Below are 25837 nucleotides of genomic sequence, written 5' to 3' on the forward strand. Positions count from 1 at the left end.
GGGAAGTGAATCGTGTGCCTGTGGTGGGGTGCTCCCCTTCACCTTTGCTCCCATGTGTGCATGTCCGTGTACATGTGCCTAGTCCAACATACACCACCTGCATCCACACGGGAGTCTGACCTCTAGACAAGGTTGTTAAAAGCTTAAGGGAGACTTCTGAACCCAGGAGAGGCATCTGGCGTCCTCTGGAGCTGAAGCCAGCAACATTTCCCAGGGTCTTGGGGCGCAGGTGGAAACCCAGAGACATACAAGGCCATCGGCATTTTAATACAGCAATGCTTTTATTGCTTTTGAGGGTTTCCCAGAGTAGACATCATTCTATTGCACAGCTGTTTCATTTGGCGTTTGAGAAAGTTGCGGTTAAAATTGCTTTCTTCAAAGTAAAGACAAATGTGATTAAAGGTAAAGGAGAGCAGGCCTTAGAGGGGCGGGGCCCATTACTTCCCTCCCCACGTGCACCATCTTTGATTAGCAGCTGCATTTGGATGGTACTTTTGGCCCCCAATTTCTAGAGATCCTTTTGAAATCCTAATTGATGGGGCCCATCAGGCAAATCAGAGCCCAGCCCTTCAGAAACTTGAACAAGACTGACGCCCACTGGCCTAATTAGGGTATTTGCGGAGAGCTGGAAGCTGACAGAACTAGCTGGGGCGAGCCTGTTGGTCTTAAAGCAAGAGGAATGGAAGTCCAAAAGCTGGAGGGTTGGATGGTAGTTCCGCCCTCTGAAGGCTTAGTAAACCCAGGAGACAGGCACCCACTGTGGAGAGCTGCATGCCTGGTCGAAGGCTTCTTGCAGGTTCTTAAGGGTTTCCTCGACGCCGTTATTGACTAGTGAGAGGTCGAAGTAGTGAGCATACTGGCTGCGGATGGCCTCCGAGTCCTTCTGCAGCTGCTGCAGGGCTTCGGTCTGCAAGGGGGAGGAAGAGCCGAGGATGGGAGCTACAGCGGGACAGACGAAGGGGGAGTAGTCTCGTGACTACTGCCTGGCTTTGAATCACCAGCTTCAAACCTTAAACCCTAACACCCCAGGGCAAAATGGTGGTCGGGCCTCAGCCACTGCCCCAGGCCTGGCAGAGCTGGGGGCACTGGGCTAAGCTGGTGGTAACTGGGGTCGACCCTGAGCACAGGGACCCTGAGCACAGGGCCTGAGCGGATAAAGGTCTGCAGCCTGTGGGGAGCTGATGGGAACAGGGCCATGGGGCCGGGGACCTGGAGGGAGGTGGCCCGGGGGCAAGGGCGCTCTCTTTCAGCCAGTGCCCCAGATGGAAAAGCCACAGAGATCTGCTAGTTTGGTTGCTGATGCTGAGGAAAGACACCCGGCCTCAGGAGTCACCCAAACAGGAGTTCAAGTCCTACTCATTCCGACCTGGGGTGAACCGTGTAATTCAAGCTTCAGTACTGTGCCTGACACTCTACTCTCAATGGAAGCAGCTGGGATTAGCGATACCACACGAACAACACAGACACAGAAACCTTAAACCCAGAAGACCTCATCGGAGGATGTTAACACTAGGGCATGGAGAGGCAGTAGTTAAGACTAGTGCAGTTCTCAGAGGGTCTCCAACTAACCCGGCCAAACTGGTGGAAAACAATTTGTAACTGATACCACAAATGGCTACTTAACAGAGTTCCTAGAAATTAAGAGCAAACTGACAGAGAACTAAGGCAAAGACCTGACTAGGCAGTTCACAGAAGAGGTAATACAAACGGCCCTCAGCGGTCTGACAGGCACTCAGCCACTTCAGTGCAGTGACGTTCCATTTCCCCTCCAGTACACTGGCCTAAAATGGGGCTGGATAACAGCTTTCCACCACCTCAGTAGCCGTCAAGAAGGGAATGACGAAACCAAGCAATTCTGCTCTGTATGTGCCTCGGGGCCCATGCAGCCACTAAGAAGGACTGAGAAGGCCTCCATGTGCGGCTCCGGACTCATCTCCACTGCTCAGTGCAACAGCAAGTGCCTGGGGGGTGGGGAGGGCGTGCCACACCGCGTGCTGGGTTCAGCGTCGCCTCTTCCCGCTCCCCCTGCTTCGCGCACCTGTGCTTCTGAAACAATGGCTGTGTCTGACCTGCTTTGTCCCTGCTACCAAGCCCAGGCACCGGCCTAGCTAGTGGCTTAACAACTGTCTGCTGAGTGACCTGAACATGGCTTCTGGGCCTTGCAGGAAGGCCAGCAGGGGCCAGGGAGCTGTCAGGAGACTGGGTCACAAGCTGCAGCCAGGCTTCGGTGACCACTCTGGCCCAGAACGGGACGCGGGCTCCCAGTCTGCGTGGCCTGGAGTGTGAAGCCCGCCCGCCCCGCACAACCCCTTCATTCCCACCTGGGGGCCCTGGTCGGTTGGTGCGATAAACACGATGAAAGGTGAAAGTTCTGCCGTCCGAACAATCTTCAAGGTCTAGAAGAGGCAGCCGAGGAAGGAAGAAAGGAGGGGAAAACTGGAGTTAGCAGTCACCATTTCTGGCACTGTGCTCGACTCCAGGTCACCAGGGGCCGAGCATGAAGCCAGCCAGAGCTCCTCCTTTCCCGCCCACACACCTGTGGCTCGATGTCGAGGATGGCGATCTTGTCCTGCTTGTGAATCTGCTGCACTGTTTCAAATTTGGTGCCAAACATGTTACCATGGTAGCTGCCAAACTCCAAGAACTCATTGGCAGAGATGCTCCTGGTCATCTCCTCCGTGGAGATGAAGTGGTACTCCTTCCCGTCCTCTTCACTCTTCTTGGGCAGCCGGCTTGTATCTGCGCAAGAACCCAAACCCCTGACCAACCTGAGGTCCCCACCATCCCCTCAGGCCTCGGACCCTTCGGGTGAGTGCAGGCAACGATGGAGACCTGGAGATCCCCTGGCCACTGAAAACACACTGAACTGAACCTTTGAGAGCCGACCCAGGGACGCTGGGGGTCAGAAATGAAGACATGACAGATCTACAGGGTCTAGTCAGGATTTCTTGGAAGTATATTTAAAGTCTGCTTTTGGGGGGAGGGTATATAAGGATCTAGCTCAGCAGTAGAGCAGACACTTAGCCTGCATGAGGTCCTGGGTTCAATCCGTAGCACCTCCATTAAAAATAAATACATAAATAAACTTAATTACTACTCCCCCCAAAGAAAAGCTTAAAAAATAAATTATTAAAAAATTAAAAAAGAAAAGTCTCCTTTTCATACTTTGGAAAGAAGAGTACTTTGATTTGGTTGAAGCTCGTATTAATGAATGCTGAAATGTTCCAAAGTCACACCAGTTACTGCTACTCATATAAATGGTCCTGTGGGTAAACTGTGCTACAGATACTGTAGCTGAAACAAGCCTCCCCTGCGTCCCATCTCATTGAACACATCGCCTCCCGTCTTCTGCACCGTCCACTTGTCTCCTCAGTCCGCAACTACCCACGCAGCTCTTTCTTTCCAACTTAAAACGACTCCTCTTTGACCTGTGTTATCCTCACCTCTCACCCTCTTTCTCTAACTCACTTCTCATGCCAACATCTGTAGTTTTTTCTACTTCAGTTCTCACTGTGTCCCTGAAGGCAAAACGGAGAAGCAATGAATAAAAAAATACTAATAGCAGGTTTTGATTCCAGTTTTCTACACGGATTCACTTCTGGGAATGGAAGTTATCGAAGCGCCCACCTGACCACCGGTCTGATTCTTCTCAGATCTAGAACAGCTGCCGCTTTGATTTAGGAAACATTTCACGAAAATGTAATTTCCTTCACCACTCAATGGACTGAGAGTGATTTAGGCACATTAAAAATGTTTATAGTATAAAGTAAAATGAAAAAAGTAATAGAAGTTTTAACAGTGTATTATTTGCTTAATTTTTAAAAGAATAAAAATGTTTACTACCGCTTGTTATGTAGACAAACAACATAGCTATTTTGTTAGTTGGAGTAATTGTGGGTACAAATGTGGTTCTTTCCAAATTGTGTTTTGCTTTTACAATCAAACATTTTAATTAAAATCACAAACAGAAAGACCACTAGGGTGTCTCAGGCAGGGAGTGGCACCCCCTCCCCCACCAGCTACTCACACGGGGCAGGGTATGCGAACTTCTCTGGGTTCTGGCTGAGCAGGGCGTTCTTAATGTGGCTGCGGCCCACCCCGCTGGCTCCTGGGAGGGAGGGAAGAAAGGCTTGGAGAGAGAACACAGCAACTCATTCCATTTCCAAATGCTCAGAACACTTCTGAGGGCCCTACAGTGTGCTGACAAAGCTCTCTACCATATGCACTTTAAAAAAAAAAGCACAGGACTGGAACATCCCTGCTGCCGGCCGGATGGACAGATGACCTAAAAGAATCAGTTGCTGAGAAACTCATCGGCTTTGCTCTCAGCTGTAAGGTGAACCCAGATGGGGCACTGTCTGCTCTACATGGAGGACCCAAGACACCTCATTTCTCTTTTTCTTTCCTTGTAACTGACCCCCCCCTTTTTTTTTGAGGGAAGGAAGGAAACTCAGAACAGAGGTATCCTCTAACTGGCAAAGCAGCACGGAGGGGCAGTGAGAGGTACCGATCAGCACCAGGGTCTTCCTCTTGAACGCGGGGAGCCGGACAACTTCCTCGTAGGAAACAACATCCAACTGGTCAAAAACTAGAGACAAAGAGAGCCGAGTGACACTGATTCTCAAGCTGGGAACAGTGGGCCAGTCCAGGGACAGTTCTTGGACTTGAATGTTCTGGACCCCATGCCCTCCTCTTCCCTCTGCTCTCTTCGGCTCTTGGATGCTCCCCCCACCCCACCTGCCATGGGAGGGCAAGAATGAGGCCAGAATTCATTCTCAGTGAAACGCACTGCCCTCTGGGGTGGCTCAGGCCTGGCAGCTGCTAGTGCTGATGGCACTGATGTACTGAGAAAGGTCCGGAAGGCTGTGCAGTTGGCTACCCGCTTTGCACGTGCGGGCTCGGTCTCACCAACCGCACTTAATGTGATCCAGGGAACCCTGAGGAGGTGGCCTGCCTTCTGCGTGCTGGGTGCCCCCTGCGCCACCTGCCCTGGGCAGCTTACTTGAGCTGTGCTTGGCCAGGTACTTGTCTTTGTACTTCTTCTTCTTGCCGAAGGGACTGCAGCTCGGAGCTTCGCTAGGGGTGGACCGAGCCACACTTGCCACCCGCCTGGAAGGACAAGATGACCAACGGTGTTGGGGGATACTCAGTGTCAAAGCGCCAGGGTCACCCTGACCCTCCACCAGCTGCTCCCCCGGAGTCTCCCTGTTTCTCTGTCTCTTTCCATGTCCCTCTTGTAAGCCACTCTCTGTTGTCTCCTGCCTCACTCACGCCAATGCTCTTCCCTGTGCCAGTACTGAGCCCCCGTCTCTCTTGACGCTGGCCCCTCTTCTCTCAGCCTGTCTCTATGTGTAGAAGGAAGGCCTAGACAGAGGGAGAAGGACCCAGCTGGAGCGGTGAGGGAGGACGTGATGAGGGTTCATGTGTCCAAGGCAAGGATGTCCTCAAAGTGCCTAAAACAGCGTCTGGAGCAGTGGCCCTCAGAAGGGACTTGGTCCCCTGTGGGCTGTGACTGCTGTGTGCTTCTCAGCAGATTCCAAACACAACCCTGAAACAACTCACTTTCTCTGGTCCGGTGGTTTTTGAATTCTGATGAGCCCACCTCACTATGAGAAATATACTGTACACTGCAAGCCTGTATTACACACATGCAACACTTTCATAATACAATACCTTCTGTTACTACATGAAATAGATTCTAATACTTCTACTTTGCTGATTTCTATACAACACTTCCTGTTTATAAACTCCCTGTGCACTGGATCACCCCTGAAGATGAGGCCCAGAATCCTGGCTTAAAACTACAATACTGCTATGTGAAAAACCCCTTGAGGTTATAATCTTTACCCTGGGGTTATTTGGTAGAGGGCAGTCCAGCATTAGCTGTGAGACCACCTTGTCCGAGGGCCACCTGGTGTAACCTAGGCCTAAGTGAGCAATCTGAGTTGGGGACATGGATTACTTTTCATATATGCCAGGAATTTGCATAAAGAACACATATTTAAAATCTGACTGTCTTCTGCAGGACTCAGAAGATATCTTCCCAGGACACTAGTCTGGGAGGCAGGAGACCAGGGAGGGAGGGCTCCAGTCCCAGCGTGATCACTTGCTCTACAACCAAAGGGAAAGCCTTCAGGGAAACAGAGGTCTGCAGATGAGCGAAGAGCTATTCCGGCACCTGTGCCTGCCAGTCAAGCTTCTGAACTCCTTGTTGCCCACCCCCTCCATGATGCCAGGTAGACAGAAACTAGATATAAGATTACAGATTTCTGGAGCGAAGCAACTGTTTGTGCAGGCATGGGGCCCCATCCACACGCCAGTTCCACCCAGACCTGGGCAGCTCACCATTCCTGCAGCTCGGGAGACGGGATCAGCCCTGCTGAGCCCCTGGAGGAGCCCTCCACCCGTCCCTGCCACCAGTTACTGTCATCCTTGTTGATGATCTGAATGATGTCACCAGTAACAAACTTCAGTCCCGCCTCCTTGCAAGGGATCAAACTGTCCTTTTTGGGATCATAGTCAAACTGTGCTCTCATGAACATCTGCAAGAGAAGGCGGGGGGTGGAGGACAGCCTGACGTCCTGGGTTCAATCCCCAGGACCTCTGTTAAAAAATAAATAAATCTATCCCCCCCACAAAGTAACAATTAAATTAAAAATAAATAAATAAATAAAATTTTAAAAAGGAAGGCGGGGGACTGCAGCAGCAACTTCAAGAGAAACGCTAAGTAGAAAGTTCTGCTGTAAATAAGCAGGCTCTGGACCGACTGGCTAAAGGCGGAGAGACAAGTGACTGCAGAGGGGGCAGCCCTGAAGTGCCTTTCTGGGTCAGCACATTTGTGGTTATTGGGTCTGAGCTGTCAGGTTTGGAGCACAAAGCAGCTACCATCTGAAATGCATGTGTTTACTGAGAAATCTTTTCACAAATACCATAAACAAACAACATGAATGTGCCTGAAGTCTTGAAATGTTGATATCTGTTGACTCCACAATCTATTTCTACGCAGAAGTTGTCAGTTACAATACATGGATAAATGTCTTGACCATAGCATTATCCATAAAAGTGAAATATTGGAAACAATCTAATTTTCCAAGAATGGGGCATTAGTTAGGTATGGTTACCTACTGAATATATTACCATGCAACTATAAAAACCAATTTGTATAAGAATATTTAATGTCCTTGGAAAATGCTGCTGATACAATATTAAATGAGAATATCATTAAATAAAAACAATACCCTGTATGCTTGAAATAAAAAAAATGTGTTTACAGATAGAAAAAAATTGGAAGAAGTTATATCACAATTTAACACCAGTTACCTCTGATAGGAAGATTATGGGTACAAATCCAACCCAAAGAAATAAAGGAATAATAAAGAGCAGAAAGCAATGAAATAGAAAACAGAGTTGAAAGGATCAACAAAGGTGACACTGGTTCTTTGAAGATTCATGAAATTAAGAGCCTTAGCAAGGCTGATTTTCAAACTAGAAAAGACACAATTTCCCATTACAGATCAGGAGATACACTAGAGATGTTTAAAAGGTTATAAAAAGATATGATAAACAGTTTCACACCAATATGTTTCATTAATCCCTTGAAAAACACAATTTACCAAAAATGAAACAACAAGAAATTGAAAATACGAACATTCATGTATCTATGAAAGAACTTGAACCTGTTACTGAAAATCAACCTCTCCTGCCCCAAACACACACACAGGTTCTGACAGCTTCAATGGTAAATTTCTCCAAGCATTATCTGAAGAAATAAGGCCAATATATAAAAATGAGCTTGCTGTGGGGTGGGGAGAGTACAGCTCAAGCAGTAGAGCACATGCTTAGCAAGAAACGAGGTCCTGGGTTCAATCCCCAGCATCTCCGTTATAAATAAAGAAAGAAACCGAATTACCTCCCTCCCCAACTCCCCAAAAATAAATGAAATAAAGTACATTTAAAAATAAAAAAATAAAAATGAGCTTACTTTCATTAATCACCAGAGAAATGCAAATTAAAATCACAATGTAATACCACCATCACAATGGCCAAAATGAGGGGGAAAAAAAGCCAGATAATTCTCAGTCCTGGTGTTAGAAGTCAGGTTTGGGGTGACTAGAAATGAGCACAGGGCTTTCTCAGGGTGCTGGGCACGTTCTGTCTTTTGAGCTGGCTGCTGGTCACATGGGTGTTCAGTTTGTAAAAATTCAACTAGTTTTATACTTATGATTTGTTGTGCTTTGTTGTATATATGCCCATATATAGCAAAATTTCAATTTAAAAAGTTTACTCAGAAAGAAAATTATAGCATCATACTATAATTAATTTGTGACAGAAACTTCAGAGTCATTTGTTTTTAAATCCCTTCTTCCACATTTACCCGCAAGGATCTGTTCAAGCTGTTTCTCTCCTTGCCACTGATGAGCTAACTGTGTGTGAACTGGGTGTGTAGCCATCTCTCCTTATGGCACCCCCATTTTCTAGCAAAGTGATCTGTACATGGTAGACTCTCTTTACTTTGGCACTATTAATTACTGGGTTTATTTATTACTATTTAAAAAAACATTTGCCAATTTTCTTTGTGCAAACTTGTATCGCACAGATATTTCCTTTTCTGGTCCTTTGATGACTGGTGAGATTAGAGAATATTTGCTCCCTGGACACTTGTACTTTTCCTCCTGTGAGTTAGGAGACTACCCTGTGCCTTTACATCCACTACAGACAGGCAAAGCACAGTCATGCCAGTGGTCAGAAACAAGGCCTGCCTGTTGGTAACGGATATTCAGATATTCATTTAGTTCAGAGGGTACCAGGCAGCTACACTTGCTGGGATATTTAGAATCACAGCATTGCAATCAAAGCCGAAAGAATCCGGCCATCCTCACGATAGAGAAAACAGAGCCACCTACCTGCAGTACAGGAAGACGGTTTTGCTGGTTGGGAATTACTTTCAATGAGATCATTCCTTTGGTTTCTTTCTATTAAAAAAGAAAAGGGAAATGAAACTAACTTGGGTGAGCTGGGGTTTCACTAGGTCAAGTGTTTTTCCCAATAGCTACCTTTACTGCACACTTTGAAATCTCATAGGACAGTACTTCGTTCAATGCAAAAGTGGCATGTGCCCCATAAACCAGCAGAATAACATGGGGATGTACAACGAACAAAGAAGAAAAGGTTAATGATTTTTCTTTCTCTCCACAGTTCACCCAAAAGGTCCTGAGAAATACTAAAATGAACCCTGGCACATACCTGTCTCCACACCAATGAAAACATTTACAAATATTGACACACATATATACGTATTTGTATGCTTCTGCTTTTGTTCTTTGTTTTTACCAAAAATGAGATTATACAATATGCATTGCTCTGTAACTTGCTTTACCTGGTTTCCGTTACTTCATGGGTACAGTTCTAGACCAGCACACAGAGACCTCGCTCATTCTTGTTAATGGCTGTGGCTGGGTCCTACTTTATTCAGCCATCACCCCCATTATTGGGCATGTCGATTGTTGCTGGTTTTTTATTTTTACTCCCATTTTCTGCAACAGACATCCTTGAACATATATCCTTCCATATCTGCATTTGATTGATATAGACTAGAACCCCATGATGGAAATGCAGAATCAAACGGTAAAAACGTTTTCATGGCTATCCCAAGTTATTTTTCCAAAAGACTGTAGAAATTCCACCCTCATCAGCAATATATGAGCAGCCCTTTCCCCCAAATTCTTGCCAGAATTACATATATTTCATGGTTGCTTTATTTTGTAAATTTATTTCCGTAACCAAAGTTGAGCAGCTTTTCAAAAGCTTATTAGCCATATGCTTTTTCTTTTCTACCTTTTGTCTGGTTTTCTATTTGGTTGTTTGTCTTTTTATAATACAGTTTAGAAGCACTTTAATAACTTTTAGAGTTATTAACTGTCCACCTATTAGAGGCACAAGAAATATTTTTCCAAGTCTATTGTTTATGAAATCTTTTGCCACATAACACAAGTTAACTTTTACATAATTGATTATATTTGCATAAATCAAAAAGCAGCACAGATTTTGAATGTTCACATATTTGAAATGCTTGTTATGCAGTTGGTTAATGTCTTCTAAGATGCTTTTCACCTACCTGCTCTCCATACAGTGTTTTCTAGTCTTTCCTTTATGGGAGGAGCTGGGTTGTTGGTCCTATAGAGTTTCTCACTGCTATCAATCAGCAATTGAATCAAGAAAAAGGCTTAATCAGATTCATGTCCAATTTTTTTGGCAGGGTAATTTCAGAGGTGGTATGTTTTCTATACTTTTTTGTTTGACAGTAGCAACTGTGGCTGCTCAATGCTCGGTCAATTACTTCCCTCAGAGTTGCCAAATGGTGACAGTGCAACTCTATCAGCCCTTCACTTCTACAAACCTTCCCCTAATTAACTCTCTGATTACCCAGCAGTAGAGTTCATCTGGGGAAAAAAGGACAAACGCATCATTTTTTCTCTTGATTTACCAGTTTTCAAAGTAATGAATTGGTTCCCTCGCCGCCTCCAATTAGCTCATATATAAATGTGTAAATACACACACCCCATCACCACAGGTAACGTACTACAGAGTTTTCTTTTATAAACCCCTTTGCCTTCTACATTAATCTGCCATGATCCTGTCCATTTTTTTTTTTCTAGTTTCTTAAGGTGGGAGCTGAGGCCAGTGATTAAAACCTTTCTCATTTTCTGATACAGACATGCCTGCTTGAAACTTCCACTTGGCACTTCTCCAGTGATGTTCCATAAAATTTGACAGGCTTGGTTTCCATTTCTATTCACTTCAAGATATTTTCTAATTTTCTTTGTGATTTCTTCTGTGGCCTGTGAGTCATTTAGAAGTGTGCTAATTTCCAAATATTTAGAGATTTCCAGACATCTTTCTGGTTTTGGTTTCTAATTTCATTTCATTGTAGGTGGACAGTACACTTTTGTATGATTTGGGTCCTTTAAACATGTTGAAGCTCATTTGATGGTCTATCCTGGAGAATGTGGCATGTCTGTTAGGTCAACTTGGTTTACAATGCTGGTTGCACCCTCTAGACCCTCACTGATTTTCTGGCTAATTGTTTTGTCAGTTATGATAAGAGGGATATCAAATCTCAGATTATAACTGTGGATTTGTCTTTTTCTCCTTCCAGTTCTATTAGTTTTTGCTTCGAGTATTTTGAATACTTCAAGTATTTGTCCACTCATTAAGTGAATGGACACTGAGGATTTGAGGTGCTCCAAGAAGCAGGGTAAATCTGGTCCCTGTTCCTTCATCTGGGTCAGACACAAGGTCTATCCTTAAACAGGTTCCTCATCTCTGTCCCAAGTGAACAACCACAGTCTGGTTGAAATTACACTTTTCCCCAAGTTGTTGAGTGCCTGAAGTGTGGTTCCTACTGGTGGTGACCAATGACCCCCAAGCACTGCATGGTGTTTTGTCATGCTGTGGTGACAGGAGTGGTCTCTGGTGTGCTCGGGGCGGGGGGTGGGGGTGGAGACGGTGCTTGACAAAGATCAAGTGAATTTAAAGAGCACATTCAACTTTTCCATCCGCTCTTCATAGTAGATCCAGGACGTGAGAAGAGCAATTACTCTCATCTTCCCCCTTACAGGTGCCTTAGAGAAGTTAATTCATGGGGGTGGAATAAAAGGAGCGCAGGGATTCAGGGCTGCCACTCAAGACTGGGGCTGTCTGCCACCCAGTCCGATGTTCTTTCTAGATAAACACTGCAGGTTATTTGCCTTGTATCAAAAGTTTGCTAAATGAAAACAGAGAGCTGTCATTTCTTGCCCAGAACAAGGACCAGCAGTGGTTAAGAGTCCCTTCAATGAGGCAGAAACCCTGTGACGAAAATGAGGCCCATGACACCGATGCGGGGCCACACTTCATGGAGATAATGGCATCGCGAATACCCACCATTGCCTTCTGCAGCTGATCTACCGAGTGATTAGTCACGTTTGTGCCATTGATTTCTAGGATCTCATCCCCGACGTGAAGGGAGCCTAGCACAAAATGAAAAGTCAGTCCCCAGCAGAACAGATGTTCAAACAAGAGCTGCCAATGAGACACGAGATGCCACAGACTGTGTCAGACACAGAGGATTGAAAACATTCAACCTTGAGAGATGCGAATGTTCTTTAGACTGCCTCCAGGGATGTATCGAGGCAAGCACTTGACCGTTTACCTAAAACCGCCAAATGCTACCATGTGGTAAAGTTAATCAGCGCTTAGATTCTCTGTGAAGAGAATGATGGTTATGAACATCTGTGCCACCCTAGACACCAAACAAGCGCTGTCACTAAAGGATGTCTCTGAAAACTGATGGCGGCTTCACATCAAGGAGATACAACATCTACTTGGCATCATTTATTTGACAAGTATTATCTCAGTTTAACTGTTAGCCCCAGGAGGCAGAGACGGTCTGCTTTCTTCACTGCTATGTATTCTAGATCTATTGCAAGGGGCTTAACTAATTAGAGGGAGAGCTGGCACCACTGGGCAAGCACACGAAGATGTCACGACACAACTATTCTAAAGAGCCAGTTATGATGCCACAACAAAATCTCTTGGCACAGACACAAACACACTCCCGGGGAGTAACCGGCTCATCGCTGAACGAGGGCCGAGGAGCCCAGCTGAGTACCTTGTCTGTGAATCATGCCACCGTGCAGAATCCGTGCCACCGTGCATGACTGCCTCTCATTCAGCTTCAGGGTGATGCCCTGAAATGAAGCAGTGACATGGTCAGCTTTATTTTAAGGTGATTTATTGGGAGAAATGTTTTCCATCTCTACCCGAGGTGCTGCTCTGAGGAGGAGCTGGGCCTAGCGGCACCCGGTGTGTGAGGAAAACAGGACAAGGATTACCATTGGCTCCTCCGTGAACTTCTCAAACTGTATGAGTCGCACCTTCCGCACCTCCTGGCCCTTGGCCTGGGCTGGGCTCCCTGGGGCCGCAGAGCCATTGGTGCACGGGTCCTCAGTCACAGCGTTCAACTGGGGCGATGCGGCCTATTGGGTCAAAACAACAGTGATGTGTGAAGTGGGCAGCACTTTGAAACCCCCAAAGGCTCTGCAAAGCAATGCTTATTCCTGTGGTAGCCAGTTTCACTCACCCACCACCCCTCCCACCCCTCCCACCGCCCCAATGTGACACACCCAATGTGACTCCTTTACCCCGATCTCCAAGACAGCAAAGCTAGATGAATGACACTAAGAGATGGAAAGACGTCTTTATCATAAATTGGATGTAATTTCAGGCACTGGAGTGCTGATGGGAGGATGGTCTTTGTAATCAGTGGTGCTGGATCGATCCCATATGGGAAAATGAATGTGGATTCCACATCATTTTATACACAAAGCCCAAAGGTGAAAAGTGATCTGACCAAACTTTAAGACAGTGTAAGCTTGGAGTAGGCAGAAATGTCTCATACATGATATAAAGGATCCAAACCATAAAATGAAAACTGAAAGCATAAGTACTTCAAAGTAAGAACATCTGTTCATCAAGAAAGGCCACTGAGCGAGGCGCCGGCTCAGGAAACAGAGGAGTGATGACCATCAAAGCGAACAATTGATTTCATCCAAACTGAAAGCTACTCACCAAAGACACTTAAGAAACCAGAAAGGCATGGCCCAGCCTGAGAATAAAGGTTTGTGATTCTTCCATCTGACAAAGACTGGTATCCAGAACGTCCAGCGAACTCTTAGAACTCAGTAACAGGATGACACGTAATGAAAAGCTGGACAAAGATTTGAACAGACTGTTCACTAATGAAGACATGAACAGCCAATAAGCACCTGACAAAATGCTCAACATCACTGTAAGTAGGGAAACACAAGTTAAAACCACAGGATACCACGGCACCCTGCGAGGAAGGCTAAAATGAAAAAGGCAGGTGCTGGGAACTCTCATCCACTGCTGTGGGAATGCTTGGCAATTTCTTATATAACGTTAAACACACACGTGCCCAGTCTCACTCCTAGAGAGAAAAGAGAACACGTGCCCACAAAGAGGCTCATACATGAATGTTTATACCAGTTTCATTCTTGGTAGCTGAAAGCAGAAACAGGTGTCCAGGTGTCCGCTCACAGGAGAGCAAATAAACTGTCACACATCCACATAATGGAATAGCGCTCAGCAGTAAAAGGACCAAACTGCCGGTACAAGTTCCCACGCGGATGGACCTCAAGAGCGCGATGCTGCGTGGAAGAAGCTCTATGCGAAAGAGTAGCTACTACAATGGTCCCATTTCTGATGTTTTAGAACAAGCAAAAGTACAGTAAAAAAATGTAAACCACTGCTTGCGTCTGGTGAGACGCTGGTAATGTTCCATACTGTGACAAGGGTTTTGGTTCAGGGGTGCATGCAGTGTTCAAACTCACCTAGTGCATTTCACTGTATGTAAATTTAACCACAAAATTAGGAAAAAGAACCGTAAAGAAATACTGAGCTCTAGCCAATGGTATGCATGCTGAAGCCTTCAGAGGTGAAGCAGTCTCATGTTTGCCACTTATTTTGAAATGCAAAAAAAGGTAAATAGACAGATGGTTTTGGGATAGATAGGTGCTAAAGCAAACACAGCAAAATGTTAAGTGTGGAAAATAGGAGGCATGGTTAATGGAAGTTACTATAAAAGTCTTTCATCTTTCAGTGAGTTTAAAACCTTTCAAATGAAACACTGTAGAGAAATGGCATTAAGAGCCTGAAATGGGGGAGGGAATAGCTCAGGCAGTAGAGCACATGCTTAGTCTGCACAAGGTCCTGGGTTCAATCCCCAGTCCTGCCTCTAAAAATAAATAAATCTAATAACTTCCCTGCAAGAAAATAAAATATTAAAAAAAAGAGGGGGAAAGGTCCATGAAGTGGGTAACTAGAACCCTCATGCCCAGCAGGTAAGAGCATGAACTGCGGAAATCATGTGCACCAAGGGATTTACTGTTATACAGTGTAAGTGTTGAACCATTTGAGCATAATCTGAGGACAACTTCTATGTGTTTCTAAGAAGAAAAGCACTCTCAAAAGTGAAAATTGAGCATTACTATGATACCATCATCTGGTCCTCAGTTTATACTCAAATTTCATCATCTGTGCCAATCATCATGTACCTTGTCCAGGCTCCAATAAGGAGCATGCAGTATGCTCAGTTTTCACATCTCTCTAATCTCCACCAGTGTGCACAAGTTCCTCAGGCTCTCTCTGTCTTCCATGACCTTGTCATCTTTGAAGAGGCCAGGCCTATAGTTTTATACATGGTCAACTTGAGTTTGTCTGATGGTTTCTTGTGATTAGATTAAGGTTATGACTTTTTGGCGGGGATCCCATGGAAGTGGTGTTGTGCCCTTCTCAGAGCAACACTACTCTGAAAAGCCCAAACTTGGAGCACCTCCCAAATCCATCAACAGTATGAAGAACAAATGGAGTAATCGCACAGATGACCACTCTCTTCTCCTTGAAACACTCCTTCTCAGTCTCCTTTGCTGGTTCTTTCTCATCTTTCTCATCTATGGCTGCTGAAGTAGCGCAGGACTTAGACAAGGCACGTAGAAACTTCTCAAAGTGCCCACTGGCCACTCCTGATAAAACAGTAAATCAAAAACAGTATGGAAGAGGAACAAATCCAAGCAAAGGAGACTGAGAAGGAGTGATCATCGGTGAGATTACTCCAAACTCGGTATCTGAGTACAAGCTGAAAATGGATGGCAGCTGCAATACAGCCACCCCCAGGGGTGCCCCTTACAGACAGAGTGGAGGGAAGACATTCCCGGTGGGTGGGGCATGAGTGGTGCACCTTGTGGAGAAATCTCTGTCTGTCTATGTGTCCATCTATCTAGATCTATATTCATTCACTCATTCACTTGTTCCTGGGCAGCGCCCAGTGGCCTACCCAAGGGCCTAGAGAGAAAAGGACTGGAAGATCAGAGGCAAGGATGGGAGAGGCCTGCGGATGGATACATGTCTCATAAGATAAGGGTGCTCCTTACAAAAGAATATACAATAGCACTTTAATTTTAATGGACTTTCATCCTGATAACACGGTTACATTTGAAGTTGTGTTGGTTACTAGGCATCTTCAGATGAGGGAAGTGGTGAGAAAGAGAAACCGCCTTGGCTAGCAGCTAGAACTGCAAAGAAGTCACATGGCGCTGAATTGTGTGACAAAAGGCTGTATTTAGAAAGCTGACTTATGACACCAGGGGGCACAGAACTTGCAGGCACTCTACAGTAGATGAGCCAGTCAGTCCGTGAACACTGCACCTGCGGGCCTGCGCGGGGCTTCAGGTTGGCAGCTCACAACCTGCGCGTACTCTGGGCCCTGCTTAAATGAGAGCAAAGCGGGCAGGGAGATAGACAGCCCCCCACACAAAAAAGGAAGTCATTGGGGGTGAGAGATTTCAAAGAGTTTCTCGACTCAGAAGTCTCAACACAGAGAAAGAAATGAAGCTTGGGGTGAAAAGCTCTCCCAAAAAGCTGCCAATCCAATCTTCAGCTCCACTGTCAAGGCAGAAAGAAGGGCCAGGCCAGGGCCACGTGGCCCAGAACTTCCCCAGCAGACTTCTGTTCATGTCTCCTGAGCAGACGTGCAAGCATGACCAGGAGAAGCGGGATAAAGCTGCTGGGTCGGCAGCCAGTCACAATAATGTAAAACCCATTTATAGTATGGTTTTCCCTTTTCAGAATTTGCCTCTAGCGAATCACAGAACAATTACAGGTAAAGGACAAGTAGTACACGTGCACACCCTGACAACACTACGTCGCACACACGTGATGGGGGTTGGAAGGAAAACAGAAACGAAGGGAAGAGGCTCCTGATCGTGTGACTATAGCAAGAGGGAGAATAAATGAAGGAACAAGTTCTAATGGTAGCCAAAAAAGCAGAAGGGACAAAGTAATGGCTCCCTGATCTGTTTTACTTTGGCTACACACTTGTTTTGTTTAGTGACAATCAGGAGATTCCGACCGCTCTTTAACATCTCAGAAGACCTGGCCCTGGGACACTACTGACTCGCCTGCACCTGAGATGTGATTCCTCACACACAAGTGGTTCCACTCGCCTGAGCCCTGGAGGGTACACTAAAAGCACCTCTGGACGATGTGTACATGATGGAAAGGCACAGGCCCTTGAGTAGTGAAAAGAATTTTGAAAAGGAACAAAGTGGAAGGGCAAAGACATGAGCATATATTTCAGTAAGGAGGATATGAAAGTGGGGGAGGTAACAGCTCAGGGGTGGAGTGCGTGCTTAGCGGGCACGAGGTCCTGGGCTCAATCCCCAGTCCCTCCTCTATAAGTAAATAAATAAACCTAATTACCCCCCCCCAAAAAAGAAGAGGCTATGAGGAAGGATGGCAAATGAGGCTATGAAAAGGTGTTCAGTACCGTTAACTATCAGGGAGAGATGATACAGCCATTCAGGAAGGGAGTTGGGCACTTTCTTAAAAAAAACCTAAACAACTACTTTACAACCCAGCCACAGCACAACAGAAGTGTTCATGCAAAACCTGTGCATCAAGGTTCATAACGCTTTAATCCATTACTAAAACCTGGAAACAACCAGGACGGCCTATAGTAGGTGAGCAGTTGAAAAGACTATGGTACATCCACACCACAGGCCATTTCCCAGCAATAAAAAGACTGCGTACTCTGTGACTGTAGTCACATAACATTCTTGAGATGCCAAAATTATAGAGCTAGAGACCAGGGCTCAGAGACAGTCGGGACTAGGGGAGACAGAACTGTAACGCACTGGTGAGGTATTTGCGGTGATGGAGCAGTTCTACAACCTGACTGTGGTAGTAGATCTTGTCTGGTACCAAAGAACGGTATGGGAACTACAGATCCTTGAGAAATATGCATTGTGCAGGTTCAGTTCCCAGACTGTGAGATTCCCATTCCTACTCTGGGATGGGAAAGTGACAGGCCACGATACACAGTGATCAAAGCACTGCCAATGGTGACCTGGAACTCTTCAAAGCTATGTAGCTACTGCCACAGATCCATTTAAAGAGCCTGAGATCAAATCTCTCTCTAAGCAGATTCAAGAAAACAGGAGACAAAGCAGCATTAACTTGGAAAGAAGAAATCTTTTTCTCAAATGAACCATCTGTACTATTGTATGCTTTTCCTGTGGGTGTGTAGTATAGGTTGAATGTATGGAATGAGGAATTGGAGGATCACTGACTGAATGATTGCTGTGAATAAATGATGAACTCAAATCTCAAGTTTCTTGCCTCAAAGCATGAAATAGAAGTGAGGACTTTCCTTGATCCTCGCTGACCAGTGTCTTTTCACTAGTAATTGTGGGGCTGAGAAAGCTGAAAAACAAACTCAGAAATGAATTCTACGGGTTTATCAGCAACTATCATTGAAGCGTGTTAGCAACGACAGCAGAGTCTACAGGTGGCCATAAAGTCTGGAAATGTGGATCATATTATTTTATCACGTGCTGTAATGTATCACTGATGAACCGTTTGTGATGATTTACCTGTGACCCAGCCTGGGAGGACCCATGCCTGACGTTCTAAACAGTGACAGCTCGGGAAGTCTTAGTTCACAGAAAACAGAATGCCCTTTGAAAGGGGGAGAAGCCTATGTGATGGTGTGCTTGGAACAGGCAGATATTCGTCTTATTCAGCTTTATTACAGAGATGACTTTTCACATGTCAGCCTTTAAATTAAGGACTCAGCAAAGTTCACCAGAGGCAGGGCACATTCCATCCAGAAAAGTTCAGAGTTGCGATCGCAAAGGCTGGTCTTTTAAATGTGCTTATCCATCAAGATGTTCCCGTTCTGATGACTAAAAGCCACAATCACACTTAGCCAGAGGTTGTGAATGGTGACTAAGATCAACGGACACCTCAGATGTGGGAACTAAAGGACAGACACAGGGTAAAGGTGATTCCTCAGTTCAGCCTGCGGCTCTGGGCCCGCACAAAGTGCACGAGATCCCAGCATCATCAAGTTTGTCAAGTCATGGTCTGAGGAGGAGCCACTCAATCATTCATTCACGCAGCAGAGAGGACATATGGGAAATATAGCCTCCATCAAGCTTAAGGTGGTCAAAGAACACAGACTGGGGTAACAACTTTCCTCGAAATAAGCAAACAGAGCCTCACAGGGGGACGGGGAAGCAGGGGGGAAGCAGGGAGGAATCGGGCTGCAGACACAAGTTGGCCCCAGGCCATCCTACTGCTCAGAGGCCCAGACCAAGAACAGGGAAGGCCATGACTTTGCCCCAGGGTCTACCTGCTCATCTGGTCATGGGGCCCCTGCACTCCTCTGTTTTCTTGTTTCCACAGCTGCTAATACCTTCCAACGTGCTCTAAAGATACGTATCTGTGTATTCCCTTTACTTTGTCTTCCCAGGCTGGAGCCGGTTTCTGAGTCCTCCCCACCACCAAGCGACTTGGAAGTGACATGAGCGATATGAGCGACATGAGCGATGGTGGACGAGCAATGGACGTGAAAGGTAGCAGACTGCACTCAGCCGAGTTCCCCACCAGGGACTGGGCAGGACAGGAGGGGCTCTGGTGGAAGATGGCTGCCCTTTGCTCTGCAGCCTCCTGGCCTTTAATCACACGAACTGCCGGAGTGGCCACGCCTCCTGCTCTGAAAGCCCTTCTGAGGAAACATCTGCAGGTTTCAAAGGGCAGGGGCAGTCGCTAAAAGTAAGCTGGTATTAAAAAGAGATGGCAAACTTGGCTGAGGTGGGGTGATGGTGAGGTGGGTGAACTGAGCAGGGGCGACTAAAAAGTTGGCTTCTCATCCAATTGGATGAAGAGCCAGTGACAGCGAACACAGCTAAGAACAAATGCTCGCCCAGCCCACCATGAGGCTCTCTGCCAACTGCTTCTCCGCGGAGGCTCAGAAGGCCCAGGCCAGGGCAGGGTATAGCTCAAGTGGTACAGGGCATGTTTAGTATGCACAAGATCCTGGGTTCAATTCCCAGTACCTCCTCTAAAAAAATCATAAATAAATAAATAAACCTAATTACCTCCCCCACCAAAAAAAATAAAAAAAAACACAAACAAACAAGGCCCAGGCCAAGGAGGCAAGTGATCACTGGACAGGGCAGACCCTGGGACCTGCCCAGCCACAGCTGCCAGCCCCCCACAGACCTAGGTCTGGTCAAGATCATATTCTGCTTTGCAGAAAAAAACAAAAAAACAAAAAACAAGAAAAAGTGCGAGAAAACCAAGTGTGCTGAAGGTATTAGAAACAGGTTAGCACTGTTTAACCACAAATGACAAGAGCTGGGGGACAGAGCTGGGGGGAGAGGAAAGCCTAAGAGTCAGGATTTTCTGGCAAGAGCTGTCTTCAAATCACAATGAACTAGGCAGATAAAGCAGCACAGGGCACCTGTCCAGAAAAGGCAAAAACCGACACAGCTGGGGCTGCAACATCACAGCTCTGAACTGCACGGCTCCAGTTACAGTCGGATTTGTTCCCTAGCAAATATTACAGCCCCGCACGGCCCACAGTGGGCTGATTCCATGGACGCGGAATCGAGGTGACAGGTGAACCGCGGTTCCGGAAGAATGGCCAACTACCAGTTATACGGAGTGGCCAACCACCTGGAGGGTAGCTCTCCCAACTTGGCTCCAGAGTCAACTGTCTGTATTTTGCTTATGTATATTTCTCTATATGAAGGGACAAAGTGAATAATCCGAAAAGAAAATTCCATGTTACAAAACCTGTACTCTGGTTCCCTAATTCAGAGCTTTTCTTCCTGTTCCCGACCCTGCGGTCACTTACCCTCCTCCCAGACTCCTCCTTTTTTAGCAACAGTGCAAGATTTGAGCAACTCACCGATTAGGGGAAAAATCTCTGCCATCAGAGAAATGTCAACTGATTCTATCTCCCTTGCCCCAGGGGACAAGACCTTGTCAGCCCAGAATCTTTGCACATGGAGGCCCCTTGCCCTGGACCTCTGTTTGCCAATTATATCCTGAACCCGCCAAGAGTCAGGCTCCAACACCTTATTCCCTTCCTGGTCCCGGCACCAGGCCTGGGCACAGCAGGCAATGACAATGCTGCATCAGAATGAGTGACTAGCAGTGTGCAGTCATGTGGCATCTGACGGCTAAGAGCCAACAGACAGGTCTTCTTAGTGGAAACTCACCTGGAGCCTGACTTAGTTCTTAGGTCATTCTCGATGTGAGATAGGCCCACGTGAATTTTCAGGGACTGTCAACCTATTGCTTCCGGTCATGGGAAAAGTGCTACTTCAAGTAGGACTGAAGAGAAAAGCATTATTAGGAATTTTACAACCAATTTTATGTGCACTAATGGATTGCTATAAATAATAAGGCCAGAGATGGGGGAATTTATAGCTCGGGGTAGAGCGCGTGCTTAGCATGCACAAGGTCCTGGGTTCAATCACAGCACCTCCATCAATAAAAATAAATAAATAAACCTAATTGCCTCCCCCTACAACACACAAAAAGAAGGCCAGAGACGGCTTATAAAATCAGTTTCCCCATGGTAGAAAATGTATATTTAAATACAGGAGGCAGGATATAGTTCAAACTTACTGCAAAATTATCTTTTGACAATGCTTTTTCAATAGTAAATGTGGACTACGATCAGAAGTGAAACTTTGGGTTTTGAGTGCTTAGAACTGTTGTAGAAAGCAACACCCCCTAAATGAAGCAACATAAGTTTATGAATTCCTCTCAAGCCAGTGACTTCCTTAGAAGTTTTCCTGGTTCTTGCCTGTCCAGGAAAACATGCTGACTGCTACTGGACAGGCAGGTCTCAGGGGGTCAAGCAACCTCTCACCCTGTGGAAGTTTAGCAAGTTTTCTTCTTATTCATATCCTTACATACAGCCAAACCAACTGCCTAACCAGTAGACTGTCTCCAACATTCCAGGACAAACTCACAGCTCCACAGGGCCTCTCTTCAAAAATGCACACAGTCTCTCAAGCCTACTCACGAGGAGCAGACAGCTTTACTTGAGGTCTGGGCGCTGAGGCTCAGGTTGTGCTGAGCGCAGGGGCCAGGCGGAAAAGACTGCACACTGTTGGATTCCATCTAGAAGACAGTCTTAAAAAGACCAAGTTTCATGTTTCCCAGATGTTTTCAGGGTGGTTTCCAGGTTTCCAGGGGTGGAAGGAATAACTCTAATAAAGGACTACGAGGGAACTTTCTGGAGTGATGCAAATGTTCTACATTATGATTATGCTTATGATTACATGATTGTATGCATCTGTCAAGTGCCATGGAACTGTACAATCAAATTTGTGAATTATATATCTGCTAAGTATACCTCAATGAAGTTGCTAAAAGTAAACTTCAGAAAGTTTTTTTTGAAAAAGTTAAGACTCAGCCAAGTGAGCTGACTGAGGAATCAAAAAAAAAAAAAATCAGGGCTAGGGGAGGGTCTAGCTCAGTGGTAGAGCGAATGTTTAGCATGCATTGAGGTCCTGAGTTCAATCCCCAGTGCCTCCATAAAAAAAATCACATGTCCAAGCTCATGAGGTAGCAGGTAGTTTTAGACCCTGATTTCCTCCTAGTGCACATTTTACCGCGTAACTTCTAATTTTGTCTTGTTATCTGAACAACCATAGTGTCTTCACCACCTGTTCCCCTTCTGCCACTCCTTTAAGCCTAGACTACTGCAGTCTTGATTTGAAATGACAGGCAGGTTTGCAGGGTGCACTCTGACTGCAGTGGAAAGGAGAGACGATGTGGCGAAGCAGACAGCACACTGAGCTTTAGCGCTGCAGATACAAGCTCTGGCCTGGGTTCTGACGCTTATCGTTTCAGAATCCCCAGCTCTACAGCCTGCTTTACCTCATGGGTCTTCAGTTTTCTCATCTGTGAAAGTGGAAGTTTTTGCTGAATCTCTAATGTCGACCTCTCCAGTCACTTATTAATTTAGCAAACATGTCTGAGGACCCACTTACTAGGCTTTTAAAATGTAAAAAGTGAGGGTGAAACAGCTGTGCCCTGGAAGACCTTGCAGTTTAGGAAAGAGATCCAGTCTGCGAGCTCTGAGGCTGGGTTATCACAGGCAACACAGCTTCTGCCTGCCTCTCTGTTTCTTTGTCTCTGTGGACATTTACTTTTGGGGCCTGGCCACCATGCCAGGGAAGGCTGGGGTACATGGGGGGCCGCCAGCCTGTGCCGTGGCTGATGGCTCCAATTGGGAGATGGCCTCAGCGTTTAGAGTGAGTGCGGAAGCATTTGCTGGCAGTGCCTGGGTGGGAGAGGCCCTGAGTGACAACCTTACCTTGCTGGGTCCACGCCACACCCAGAAGTCTGAGAGATAACAAGAAAATGATCACCCTCCCTTCCGGGCATCCCTGGGGACAGAGGTTAGCAGTAATTACTGGCCATCACAGGAATCTGGAGGGCAGAATTACCTCTGCAATGATCCTCTGCTCACAAATTGCCACGGGCCACCCATCTGCACCCTAGTACCCGGGGCCCTGCCTAAATGCAGAGGGACAATGAGTGAGCACTTTTGAGGCAGGCTCGGCTTTTACCAGCCTTTCCGCTGACATAAAAACAAGCATTTCGACAACAACTAAGCAGACTCACTCTTGGATCCGTTCCTTCAAGTCTTTCTGTTACCCTACTTCCGTCCATGAAGAAGTTTTCCTTGACCTTAATCAGAGCCCTGGCCTCTCCCGATTCCCATCTGGAAGTGCGACGAGGGGCGACGACCCGAAGTCCCGCACGAACCCCGATGGCCGCCGCGGCCTCCGCCCCGGGGGCAGAACCCCCGAGGAGAGGGCCGCAGACGGGGCAGGTACCGCGGCGGGCGGCGCGGCCTAGAGACGAGTACGCGCCCCGCTCTCCGCGCCCGGGAGACCCGCGGGGCCGCTCACCTCGGGCCGGCTGCGCTTCTGCAGCAAGTGCTCCAGGTAGAGGTCGGAGAGCGCCGTGCGCATGCTGCCCCCGCCCTCGCCCTCGCTCGCCTTCAGCGTCATCTTGCCGGAGCCGGGACGTGGGGACGCGGGGAAGCGGGGACGCGGGGCCCGGCAGAGTCTGGAGTGCAAGGGCTCGGGGCCTGCGGCGCGGAGGCAGCAGAGGCGGCGGGGACGCGACGCGGCCGGGCCCGTCACCACCCCGCAGGCGGCGCGCCGGGCGGGAGGAGCTCCGCGCACGCCCACGCCCCGCCCACGCCCCGCCCACGCCCCGCCCACGCCGGTCCCCTGAGCGCCGGAAGGAGGCGCCGCTCTTGCTGAGGGCCCTGGGGCTGAATCCCACAGGGGCGCCTAGGAATGAGGCCGCCCCCGAACCGCAGAGGCCCCCAGACTCGCGCTGTGTGAACACCCGACGCACAGCCTGGCCGAATTCGGGGGGATGCTGGGAAGCATCTGAGGGCTGCGACGGCCGTCCCTGCAACTCCAGGCTCTACCCATAAATCGATGAGGGCGCAGGACGTTGAGAAAGTGCCTCTTAGCGCCTGTGCTGCTGGTACCCTGTCATTTACATGGCTGTCTGCAGTTCAGCGATGGAAGACCTGATTGCCTCCAAAAGGAAACTGGTTTTACTCGTCTTAGGCTACATCTCCTACTGTGAATGCCACCGAAAATTGATGGATCAGTGGAATATTTAATATCCTGGCTCCTTCGTGGCGTTAAAACAGCGGCCTAAATGACGAAACACTTTATGAACAAAACAAACATCTACTGGCTTACAGAGCTCAGGTCGGCCGACCATCTGTGCACATCTTTACCTGATAAAGGCCTTGCCCCCTTGACCCCAAGCGAGTAACCTCACAGTATTATAAGCACTTAATCACTTTATGTAATCTTATTTGCACCTTCCAGTACCTCATAGCCAACACGGGAAAATCCGAGAGCAAGAGTCTGAAGCCAGATCTCCCAGTTTTCTCTGCTAAGACGCTGAGCTCACATGATTGATGGCTCCCATGCCCAAGAACATTGCTCCTGGGAGTACAAATTGGTAGTATTATTGAGGAAAACAGGTTTTCATTATCTCTGAAAATTGAGCATGCATCTACCCTCTGAGCCACCAATTTCAGTCCTAGGTATATGTATCAATGCAATTCCAATGAAAAATTTCAACAGATAGGTTTTGTGACACTTGACAATCTAAAATCTCAGCAAATATGTTTTGTGAAACTGGGTAATCGAATTTTAAAATGTGTGTGGAGTTGTAAAGAACAAGAATAGCCAAAGCATTCTAGAAGAACGATGTGGGGGGGGGGACTTGTCTTCTAGATAGCAAGACCTATAATATGTATATATATTATATATTATATATATGACTCAGCCATAAAAAGAGTGAAAAAGAATGAAATAATGCCATTTGCAGCAACATGGATAGACCTAGAGATTATCATACTAGGTGAAATAAGTCAGACAGAGGACAAATATCTTATAATATCACCTATGTGTGGAATCTAAAAAAGGACACAAATGAACTTAGCTACAAAACAGAAACAGGCTCACAGACATAGAAAACAAAGTTATGGTTACCAGGGGGAAAGGGGGTGGGAAGGGGTAAATTGGGAGTTCGATTTGCAGATACTAAGTACTATATATAAAAGAGATAAATAAGGAGCACAGGAAACTGTACTCAATATCCTGTTATAACCTATAATGGAAAAGAATATGAAGAGGAATACATACACTGAATCATTTTGCTGTACACCTGAAACTAACACAATATTATGTCAACTCTACTTCAATTTTTAAAAATTAAATTAAAAAAACACGAAAGTGACATTGCAGAGCAGTAGGGAAAGGACAGATTTGCATAAGTGGCACTGGGGCATATCAAGGATTCATATTATCAAAAGGGAAACCAAGACTGGTTACAGGTGAAGGTAGGTACTTTATCTAAACTACTGCAA

General features: G+C 46.7%; 1 protein-coding gene across 2 annotated transcripts; it reads right to left on the bottom strand.

Annotated features, from left to right (window-relative positions):
• Positions 1-258: 258 nt before the first annotated feature.
• Positions 259-24125, bottom strand: MPP1 (MAGUK p55 scaffold protein 1). Of its 2 annotated transcripts, none has more exons than XM_072955626.1 (12): positions 23841-24125; positions 12873-13016; positions 12650-12728; positions 11923-12008; positions 8904-8972; positions 6346-6542; positions 5003-5109; positions 4508-4588; positions 4028-4108; positions 2537-2739; positions 2322-2396; positions 259-939 (listed from the first exon to the last, which is right to left on the bottom strand). In XM_072955626.1, exons 1-12 carry the CDS (start codon positions 23940-23942, stop codon positions 829-831), a joined length of 1335 nt encoding a protein of 444 aa, XP_072811727.1. In that variant the 5' UTR covers positions 23943-24125; the 3' UTR covers positions 259-828. The 2 variants fall into 2 exon arrangements, with proteins under 2 accessions (XP_072811727.1, XP_031531285.1); XM_031675425.2 differs by having other exon boundaries at positions 259-907; positions 23841-24122.
• Between the last annotated feature and the right edge of the window lie 1712 nt (positions 24126-25837).

Source organism: Vicugna pacos, chromosome X (genome assembly GCF_048564905.1).
Source record: "Vicugna pacos chromosome X, VicPac4, whole genome shotgun sequence".
In the NCBI taxonomy this organism is placed as follows: Eukaryota; Metazoa; Chordata; class Mammalia; order Artiodactyla; family Camelidae; genus Vicugna; species Vicugna pacos.

Bases quoted from the DNA above. Each gene is read 5' to 3' on its own strand.
- MPP1 (XM_031675425.2), bottom strand. From the start codon at position 23,942: ATGACGCTGAAGGCGAGCGAGGGCGAGGGCGGGGGCAGCATGCGCACG. The intron at 13,017-23,840 runs GTGAGCGGCCCC...TTGACCCAATAG, and splicing joins AGAAGCGCAGCCGGCCCGAG to GCCGCATCGCCCCAGTTGAA. The intron at 8,973-11,922 runs GTGGGTATTCGC...CTTTTTTAATAG, and splicing joins ATCAGCTGCAGAAGGCAATG to AAAGAAACCAAAGGAATGAT.